General features: G+C 29.1%; 1 protein-coding gene across 1 annotated transcript in view; it reads left to right on the top strand.

Moving 5' to 3' along the window:
• LOC132940211 (tachykinin-like peptides receptor 99D) overlaps positions 1-12,177 on the top strand; it is a 266,534-nt gene that overhangs the window by 196,447 nt on the left and 57,910 nt on the right. The window contains exon 6 of the mRNA XM_061007685.1: positions 7,637-7,833. Within this exon, the coding sequence (XP_060863668.1) occupies positions 7,637-7,833 (197 nt within the window). The remainder of the gene's footprint in view (positions 1-7,636; positions 7,834-12,177) is intronic.

Genomic DNA, 12,177 nt, shown 5'->3' with positions numbered 1-12,177 from the left:
TTTCAACTGCGCCGGGAAAACACAATGCGAGTGTAGGGAGTATGAGTTGACCTCAGGCAATGGCGTAACTACCACAATATCCCAAGTATGGATACGAAAGGAACGACCGTGGGGAATGATCGATGTGCATATACCCACTGATGATGTCAACCACTCTTACATTATACTCGCTGATTGCCACCAGCGTCGCGCCCCAAGACAATAATAATAATATGTCGTTTCGTAGGTGTTGCCACCGGATAGACTTAACCGCAGTGGTTGCCGTCCGATCGATCGATATCGACGCCAATATGGTATCTATATATAGCACCCCGTTTCACGGATACTCGTATATAGAGATATATGGTTAATTTTCTGATTTTTCGTAGATTATTTTTAATATAATTTAAAACTTTTCTCATTTTGAAAGTTACGCAACTTGCAGCTTTTGGGCTGCAACTCATGACGTGCAATACTCTTTCGGTCGTACAATGAATTGTTGTTTTTAAATTTAAACCATAGCGTTTATTCGATCGCTTTATAAAGTATACATTTTAGCATTTTACACTAGGTAACTATAAAATAACTAAACTATATCTATATATTTTCTTGTATTGTTTTATTAACAAATTGATTAATTGATTAATTCAAACAATAATGAATGAACTATACCCACACATTTTTCTTCGTTATTGTTTATTTTTACATGACGATTGATTATGACATCGACTGTTACATAGCATATCATTTTTAAAACAAGCACACCTACTTGATTGGCAAGGAGTTTTTACCTTGAACGAACGAGACAAGGTAATAAACCGTACTTTTCAATTTCAATAAAGATAATAATGTTTTACCCGTGATCTATATAATTATATGAGAGAGATATCAAATTTAATTTCGGTAATTTCAAATGAATGGTTCCTTATCGAATGAATAAGGGCAAAAACTCCTTACACAAAGCACACAAATAGGTATTGTTCATCTCACGAAACTGACATCCATTTCATGAAATTGATGTCTATATAGTGTATTTTCGTCAAAATTCACGATCTGGACGAATTTCACTATCTGGATATCCAGTTCATGAAATGAGTGATTTCACTATGTGTATGCGACGAATATACTTATTAAACAGGTGAAACTTAGATTAGGCACGTGATTATTATCACACATCGTATGAGTAAAAGTTATAAGTATAGTCATTAAATTTGTTTCAGATGCATAAATCCCTAAACTAGAACCAGAACACACAGCTATATAGTTGGAAGTCATGATTGTGTAAATTGAATAGCTACATAATTATTAATTTTTAAAATGTTCAAGAACACAAATGGTGCATTTATTTAGTATTTATTATTGTTCTAAACTCACGTATAATGAATTAATACTATTAAGGTTGTAAAGTTGTAACCATCGTAATTTAAGCAGAGTTTATACTGCTGTTGTGCTGTAACGTGAACACGGCGGCGTGGCCAACCAGAAAAAGCCTAACATGAATGAAAACAAGCAACATTATTAATACATAATAATACATCACACGCAAAAGTTAAAATTGTGTCTGGTAATAAGCTTATTCTAAGACAAGAAATCATTTAACGGACGTGTTACGACTTCCCTCAGTATTCGAACAAACGGCGTAAATTGTCAGCCACCGTTATTGTCGGCGCTGTCACCGCCACCATCGTCATATAATGGAATGACCGGAAAGAAAGTCGGACGAACCGGACGTGTTTTCATTAAAAACCATAAATTACAAGCACGCGGATGTTTATTTTCTAATTCAACGGGTGTATTATTTTATGTCTTCGGAAAAAATATAGCTTTTGCCTAAGTATGGTCATTTTTAGATTTGAACTAGTCCTAAAATACGTTTTTAGCTTTCATTATTTGATTGCTTGGTATAGACGCTTCTATTTGTCTATAGGTAGGAAATTATAAATTCGATCATCATTTCTGACCTATATAAAATAGTTTGATGTTTGAATATAATCAACTAAGGTGGGTGTTCAAGTATTTTGTCAGTGCATTTTCGGTCTTTTTAGACAATATTATATGGTTAGAATAAGAACGGCATTTTAAGCATATAGGTACTGTTCACAAATGGTTGGTAATTTAAATTTCGAAAAAAAAAGTAAAATCTGTTCAATGATGACCATATTAAACTATTAATAAGTAAGTACATTATGATCTCTCTATTATTTAAAAAAAAAGATTTGTATATTTAATCATCAAATATTATAAATAATTACAGATACCTATTATAAGATACTTATTACACAGTAAAGTTTTTGTCGATTTAGTACATTTTCGTTTAGTGTCCTTAACACTTAGATACATATAAGTAAGTAAAAAATATGATTAACCGAAAAATCAAATGTAACTTAATAATATATTAATCACTATCGATTTGCATGGTATGATAGTAAAATATTTTATTTTATTATTATGTATGTATAGTAACTGTTCAAGCCGGTCGAATCGGTTTGATGTAAATTGTGATGAGTGATGAAGTACGTTAGACTTAACGACAGAGCGAGAATAGAAAAATTCGTGTTCGATCAACTATAGTATATAGACGAAAAAAAATACAAGGTATACATGAAGACAATTTTATGATATCAATGAAGAGATTTTCAGGACGAATAAAAACTCCAAGTGTGAACACGGACATTTAAATGGGTAGTTTCTGGACCAAGACCTTAACATAATATTTTTGATGGTTCGTTTTTTTTTTTACTCGTGATTAATGATTATAATATTGTGTCAATGCCAGATAGAAGACAAAAGTATTCACGGAGATGTCTTAAAACAGGTGTGTTTAGTATACTATATAAATTATAGAATAAATATATCGTGTAAGAGTCAGATTATTTTTTAAATGTTAGAAGACGATTTCTGAATATTTGTAGAGTTATATTTTTAACGTGTAGCTGATATGAGAAAAAAATGTCGAGTTAAAATTGAAGCTTAACTATTATGGCGAGTGTTAAGATCTAACTGACTAGCTCTCTGAATGGCTCTTGCACTGTATGCTTAGGCTTGGAGGGATTTTTGTGTTCTTTGTGTTCGGATTACATTTCACAATTGCTTGCCATCCCAACCTATTTCTTGCAACCCATAGGAATATAGGATACGGGATGAAAATCTATTTGGTGTGGTTAAACATATTTTGTAGGTATGCGGTATTCACCATAGAGCTCAGAATATATATTTATATAATATGTAATGTATCGCACCATAAAATAGATGGACAGGATAAAGATTAAAAGGTTGGAATATATTGTCTGATTGTTTATGTATAATATGAGGTTATTGATAATGACTATGATAGACTATTATATTTCTTTATTTTAGTAACGATTTGTCTTATTATTAATTGCACAGTGTATTATATTATATTATTACAGTTGTTGACTGTCGGTAACTTAAATCATATTATTGAGTTAAAATTGCACACATTGCAGTATTAGTTTAAGCAGCAAGCACAACAGACATATTATTACGATGAAATATGTTAAAATATTTACATCGCTAGATGATTTGAAATATTACAGCACTGTCATACCAAGCCTATGCGGTCCATAAATCTTGACACGTATCATTAATATATTTTTTTATTTTTTTCCCCGAAGGAAACGACAATTTATGTAAACGTCTATCTATCCAGCAATGACGTTGCTATTACTTGGTTACCTTCGAAAGTAAATAATCTATATATTAATGAAAAAAAAAAAATGAACCACTAGAAGTGTGCTGCACCAGTTTCCTTATAATATAAAAATAGTATAAATACAGCGAAACTAGGTTTACGAGTACTTTTCCCAAAACACATGATGTGTGTACTGTATAAGTATATTTTACAAGAAATATACAAATAAACGTGTCTGAGAGTACATAAACAAGATTGTAATGTACTTATGTATGTCTTACACATATGGAATATATATAGCAAAAACAAATCCATGAAAATGTATTGGAAAACGATTTTAAAGATGATTTTGACTTTTTGTCTTGTAGTTATTTTAGTTTTTAACTAACAAAGTTTTTCTAGTCAAAAACTATTGAAAATAGTTTTATTATCAAAATCAATTTCTATTATGTCTGTGCAATATATTTAATTTAAAAAAAAATCTTCTCGGACTTTAATTGGTTGAAAAATATATTTCAAAAATCCGTTCTAAGAATTTTTAGTACAACTTCTCGTGTTTATTTTGATTGTTCTACGACCAACAAGGATTTTGTACTATTGCTCAAAAAAAGTATGCTTTTACGGTCGATTTTTTTCTCCTAAACGCCTCTTAAGCTAAATTATAATTCCGGTGTATTAGAATACAATATGATATTATTAAAATTAAATATTCTCGTATGGAAATTCTTTGCGTGCATGTCATAATATAATATACAATATGCACAGTGATTTCTTTCGTTTTTTACTTAGATGCTCTGGTTAGGTAAACTAAACATGTATATCAATTATTGGAGGGACAAAAAACCAATTATTAAAATATCGGTTTGTTACGTGATGAAGAAATAGCAAAGTTTCATTTTAAAATTTTAAAATTCAAGTGATCTTAGTGGGTCGTATATAGGATTATATAACTGGTATAAAATTATTAATCTATTGTCTATTATTATTGTCTTGGCGATATTTTTGAGTTGTTACTTAACTAAAACGAATATTATGGCCATCTATTTCGTTACTTCTTCAAAATTGCACCTAGTAAAACGACTTGTACTATATAAAAGGAAAATAAATTAAAACATAAGTTATATTTAATAAAAATAATGTAATATTCATTTTTGTATAAAATATTTGACCGGGTTTATAAAGATTATAATTTTTTTTTACCGTGTATTTGCTGTGTACTTGCTCAATGAATACCATCCGTGCATTTAGTGCTAATATAGTAATATATATAGATAAATAAATAACATTTATGGGTATATACTATATTAGTTAGCAGTAACTTTAACAAAATGTGCCTGCTTTATATTAGATATTAAAAAATAGCCAAGATAATTTACCAACTACATTTTTACAAGGTGTTGGAAAGTGAAATTGCATAAAATAGATTGTACAATATTTTCCTTCTTTATATGAAAAAAAATGTATTGTTTACTATTTTCACTACAGACAATAAGTTGCAATATCACATGCTGTATTAAATATTTAATATAAAATATTATAGTTTTAAATAGATGAATAATTCAATAATGTATTAATTTCGTTAAACAAATTATAAATGCAATATAACAAATAACATTTTTTATAAGTTGTTACGAAATTTGTTCGTTCGTGGATTTTCTTTTAATATATTATGTGTGCTCATGTTTATAAGAATCAATAATTTATTTTACGTTACCTAACAGTTTTCATTTTAATTAGCCTATAGTACATACTATTATGCAACTACTTAATCTATACTTACTATTTTTAATTGTTTTGTTTAATAAGACAGATGATAAGACAGTGCCAAACTAACGACTAAAAATTATGTATAATAATTGAGTGAGCTATATATAAAATAAAAATTATTTTATTCAAAAAACTGTTCAGAGTAAAGCACTGTAAACGGTTATATTTTGATACAAATTGGCGTGTGTTAACATAAATTCACGGTTTTTTTTTCAAATTCGTTTTTTGCTTATTGAGAAGTTTGAAGAATTGCTTTTTATAGTAAAAAGTGTTTGTTCTCTGTGTCATCATTTTTTGATCTATAAAGGTAATATACATAAACGTTTTTTTTTCACTCCATGTACACATCATTATTATGAAGCCAATAGCCACTCAATACAAAATCTAACAGTAATATAAAAATGTATTTATATATCAGGTACCTAATGTAAGTAGGTATATTTAAGTAATATTTAGGTTTAATAATCAATTGTTTAATTCAATGAATAAAACAATATTAACATTTTTTTAGTTATTAAATAATTTAATTTTCTAATCTAATAATATATTCTAACACTTAAGTGAACTTCAAAATAAAATAGTTCTATAGTAATTCAACCCATAAGTTATAATAAGTTTTATAGGGTTTTCATTTTATTTTTCAACAACCTTTTTTACAATCGATTACTGTTACTTAATAACAGATTAAAAGAATCCATTTTTGTAAAATAACATAATTACCATTGTTGTAATTCTAAAAATGAAGATTCATTATAAGGATATCACTATAAGGATTTGTATGCTTAATACTCATAGTATTCTAAGAATTACGAAAGTCTGGTAAATGGAAAATGTAGTATTCTTTTGATACAAATTGGGGCGTTAAATAAAAAAAAACTATAAATGTGTATTTATTTCATTGAAGTTAATCGCATTAGAAATTATAACTGAAAGTAGATAATACTAATAATTCTACAACCTTATGAGTATCAGTGGTGTTTCGAAAGTTATTAATTCAACAAGATGGCAGTTGTACAACATTGTTGATAAATATTTATCTAAGTAATTCAATTATTAACCGAGAAGTTTACCTGTTTTGAGACAAAGTGAACAAATTTATATTTATTTAAAATGTAATAACTGTTCGTAATAATTATATATATTATAATGTAAATTACATATATTATATATAAATGTTGACATGACTTTATGTACCTATCTATTTTCCTTAAATGTGTTAACTTGTCCTAACCTCCCATACATAATATCAAAAATTAAACACAAATTTTATTGAACAATTATTATTGTCCCCCTCCCCTCTATATGTGTATAAAATAATAACTTATATTAGTGTAGATTTGGTCCAATCATAAAACATTCGTTAATCTAATTTAATAAGTAATATTACATATTACTATTACAAACAATATTAGTTCGTGCATTTTTGTCAGATTATTTTTCCGAAAAAATATGAATAATATGAATGTATAAAACACAGTTGGGGGGACGGAGTGGCCGAGCGGACTAAGGCGTCGGCTGCGACGATGTCGACCCGAGTTCGATTCCTAGGCCATGGGCGGCATTTTTCTTCGGACAAGTCACGGTGTCCGGAGAACAAGTGTCGCCATCCCCCACCCGGGCACGGCAAGATACCTACGGGTGCCCAATCAAAAATTCTGCCAAACTAAACACATACGTGTTCCTCCCCCTACCGACTTAATAACCTACAGTAAAAAAAACTAAAAATAGCTAATGGCCTCAGCTGCCGGGCTCAAGATCAATAATAAAAAAAAAAAAACACAGTTGAGCACAGTTTTCGATCAATATTGAAACATAAATCATGTAATTTACAAATGTAGTTATCATGTAACTTGGGGACTATACGACTAACAAGATGACGACATTTATTAGGTACCTACAACAGGTACTACATATATACATGACTATTAAAAAGATACATAGAAAACATAGTCTAAAATAATTACTAGTTATGTTTGTACATTTAACTTTTAAATCTCAGTAATACTGTCAATTATCGTTTTAACTTTTGTACGATCCAAAAGATATGATATAATATTTTTGTAATCACCAAAAGTTTTATATTTTGTATTATAATAATTAATGATCAGCTTATCAGTCGTGATAACTTTGGTCGGTTCTAACTAAATTATAATATATTTCAAGTCATGCAAAAATACAAATATTTTCTATATCTGATGTTATTTTCACGTGGTAAAATGTATTCAATTCTGTTCGAAGGTTGTGAAAATGATGATCGTTGTCGTGACGATTTTCGCCATTTGTTGGCTGCCGTACCACATTTACTTCATTGTCACATCTCATATGCCGGAATTAACTAACGCACCGTACATACAAGACGTATATTTGGCCTTTTACTGGCTAGCGATGTCTAATTCTATGCACAACCCTATCGTGTACTGTTGGATGAACTCCAGGTAAGCACTGTGATTATGATTTTCCTGTAACACTTTGTTGACATACTAATATATATATATATACAAGGTGAGTTTTATCAACCATGTATGGTATTGACTATTGGGTACGTATTTGATTTTTCGATATCAGAACACCTATGAACACGATTCAATACGCGATAAAACCGTTGAAAAATAATAAATATAGTCAATAGTATAATTTATATACCTTCGTTTTAATTGCGGAGCATTCAACATATGTGTATTTTATGATATTTCAGGAAAGTATATAATTCTATAGTTACTTTAAATTTTAAAATATAACTTCATTAATGGCAATATGCGGTACCTACAATTTCACAATATATAGGAGAATATTATTTATTTATTCACCGTAAGCAGAACTCCGTGAGAGGTTATAAAGGACATATGAACAATAATAAATGATTCGGTATTGTAGGTATGTCTATACCATAAAACTATATATGTTTATTTCATTTTGCCGATTGCGGTGTTATGTAAATAATATTATAGTTTACACACCAAAATTGTTTGTGTTTTATGGTTATAATGTAACTATATGGTATAGATAATATCCAGCTATATATATGGTGTGCATTATAACCAGTTAATAAACTCTATTAATCCCTTGAATTTAAAATGTCAGTGCGCATGAAGCTGCTATGAGGTCTAAATAATCACAACTCTATCTATTTAGAAAGTGCTTAATAATATTCAGTGCCATCTGTAATCAATGTAATAATAATGTTAAGCCCTATGTATTTCCATTATCATATTATACTTACGAGTTAGTTTCTCCGAGAACAGGTGTTTTCAGATTGTCAACTCTAATTACTCACTTTATCACGGAATATGTGTGTATTAATATCAGACGTTTCGGGGCTATTACATAGTCATTTACCACATAGAATAAAAAGATCCCCAGGAGAGCCCGGTTAACTTCATTAGACATTTTTATAAATAGTATTCCCCATCAAAATACATTTTAGCCAAGATTTTTCAAAATATAATACAGTCATTAGATATGTACCTAATAATTCCAATATATATGATATAAGTAGTACCTATAATCTTGTGAAATAATTTTTAAATTGCTAAACTGTACATAATTTCGATATGTATAGCAACATAGTAAAGTTGTTGTAATCAATTTTAAAAATCATTTTTGTCAAATGTATGAATAATGTATATTCAAGTTATTGTTTAGGTTGGGTACGAGAAAAATTATTATTAGATGAAATTAAAAAAAACCATACTTAATTTCTTTAGATTTATAATTTTAACCGAATAAAATCATTATACTCGTAATATTATGAGATTCTAAAGGAAATCTCACTTTAAGATCAACGAAATGGGTACTTAAAATGGTATAAAGTGTAGTCAAATGTTTCTTTGATTACTAAATCATAAAATCAAAAATGTGTTCGAGATGTGTGACGAAATGTCGAAGCCATTATTTTTATGTCGTTTGACAAACTTGCTAACATCAAACTTACACACATCAAATACGGTTCGTTTGCTGTCGTAAACGCAGTCACATACTAACTTAAAAGAATCTGTGTTAAAGCTTCACCGTTAAATATTAAATACGTGTTTCGACGATAATAGCTTTGGCATAAAGTTTTCCACGTAATTGAAATGTTATTTCACGATTTTTTTTTTTCATAATATAGGTAGCTTTACTGAGAAAAATGCTTATTTATTCACCAACATTTCATTTTTATAAACATCAAATTCGTTGTAAAACTAAAATTCACTGATATTTTTTAGGCGTTTACCTATCAAATATTAATATTTTAGATCCGAAGCAACAGTTTATTTCAATTCAACAACAATTTTAAACGGATTGTGATAAAATAAAAATCATTAACTATATATTAACATTTTTGAAATTCATGAATATTGGTGTACGGTAAAACCTTTGAAAGTCTTGAAATTACAGGTTTCAGCACAATAATTAATATTAGAATATTAGAATATTAAAAATGACACATTTATGATCCGTGAAATGAAATTTTGATTCTGTGGTTATAATACAAAAATATATCTTTTAAACATGCGTACAAAATTCATATTCAGACATTTGTTCGTGTTATCATTTCAAGCCCTAAGTAAATGCTGCGGGTACGCGATTTTAGGGTAAAACAATTTTGAAATATGAGTGTTAATGGAAATTTTTTTGGAGCTGATGCAGAAGAAATATTTCCCACAAAACTATTACGCTTTGATTCAAATTTGTAGCTTATATCCATCTACCTTTTAATCTAATGAGCACACAAATATACAAATACAAGCCCTAGATAATAATATTAAAATATATTATTTTTATTTTTTAATCTTTAGTAGTTGTATGCTTTTTGTTTTAGACTTTGTAAGCAGGTATCTACAGTAGTTATAAGTCTCGATAATATATTTAAGTCAAGTCTGAACAGTTTTCACACAACTATTATATAGTCAACAGAGTTTTATGTTTACTATATAATTACAGCATTATTATTATAATATAATTACAGCATTATTATTATAATATAATTACAGCATTATTATTATAATATAATTATTATAGTTGTTACCATTATTCCATTATTACTAGTATTCCATTGAATTACCGACAACGACGAAGGTACCAACCAAAAATGCATATGCGATGTTTGTTGGTAGCACAGGCTATACGAAAACTGACTATTCCCATATAGTCTGTGCTTGTACACATATAACGCATCGCGACCGAAATTAAACAACCTACTTTTTATACTTAACTGTTTTTTTCAAGTACACATATTATTCATTATATACCTACATACTTTGTACATTATCATACATCACCCAGGTATAATTACAACGAATTATATTTAATTCGCTAGAATGTGAATTATTAATAACACGTCCACGTTTATAACGCCAAGACACATTAACACTAGGTGCCTAGTACACTAGTAACCATACCTATATATGGTTTAGTTAAATTATTATTCATAGATATATGTTCAAAATTTCACGACAAATGTCATTATACATAGGTACATTATATGAGTATGGATGTAGAATAGTAGATATTTGTATATTGTATACACAATGTTGTGTGTTTGAGTATAATCTTTTATTTGTCTTTTAAAATGTTCTCAAAACTCGCCCGTGGCTAAACCAACTGAGCATCTTTTCCTTTTTATTGTTGTACGAGTTTACAATTTCCAAGCCTTTGAAATCGTCACATGCACACGACTGTCCCTCAACACGTTTACTATCGTATCTTTCCATTTACACCATTTATTTTTACTTTTTATCGGTCAAGGCATACTGTTCTAACAGCAGTATCATACACGACACTTTCTGAAAACATAATATAATATAAAACAAACTTACATTGGATTTTTGTATGTGTTTACAACTTTAAAAAAAAGGTAAAAAGTGATAATTTCAAGTATTACAATATAATATTAAAAAAGTTGAAATTATAGACATGACGGGTGTTATTATTTAAATAATATTATATTAGCATTTAGCAATATTATATTACGGATATAATATAACATTATATTATAACACTATAGTGCCTACAAATTAAAAAAATATATAATTATTAAAACATTAACGGAAAGTTACACTCTTTTATACGAAGATAAACGCCCCATAATATATTATATATGTAAGTTGTAGTAGTATAGTGTAATAGTTGTTTGGTTTATTAATACATTTAACCCATTTTCCATTGTCGGTTATTAATAGTCTTAACTCGGATAATATAAATATATAGTGCTCCGATAAATATACCTAATTTATTACATCCTTGTGGTTTTGTCTTATATAATAATTCTATTAAGTATAAACAATAATTCTAATGCGAAATGACTAGAACGGGACTTGAACCCACGCCACGGTTACCGTAGATTTAATACCTATGTAAATAATTGTTAAGTTTACTTAGGCGGTATGATAATAGTTTGCAATATTCCGTAACCAGGTGGTGGGTTTTTTGAGAACTATAGCAACGTCTGCAGTTAATTTCCAAAAGTGTAAGCTCCGAGCAATTATTATCGAAACGGTTCATTGAGTAACTATACCGATTGAGATAATAGTCGAGACGTTGCCCGGTGGACGTGTATCGAACTTTGAACAGACCATTGCAGAGAGTCAGTGAATTATAAAATTCGTTTAATGTGCCGGGTCCCTCCGACGGTCTAGTGTGCGTGATCCGTGCCTTTCGCTCTTTGTACGTCACTCAAATTCTTGGATTTTGCCACTAGAACGAGAATGATGAAGTGTTTCTTGTAAATGGGTAGAACGAAGTATGTACTTATCTATTCCGCGCAATTTTCCGCTCGCAAACGTTGAGGGCCGCGTTCG

This window comes from Metopolophium dirhodum, chromosome 3 (genome assembly GCF_019925205.1).
Source record: "Metopolophium dirhodum isolate CAU chromosome 3, ASM1992520v1, whole genome shotgun sequence".
In the NCBI taxonomy this organism is placed as follows: Eukaryota; Metazoa; Arthropoda; class Insecta; order Hemiptera; family Aphididae; genus Metopolophium; species Metopolophium dirhodum.
The sequence above is the reverse complement of the archived record's forward strand: the minus strand, read 5'-3'. Positions and strand labels throughout refer to the sequence as shown.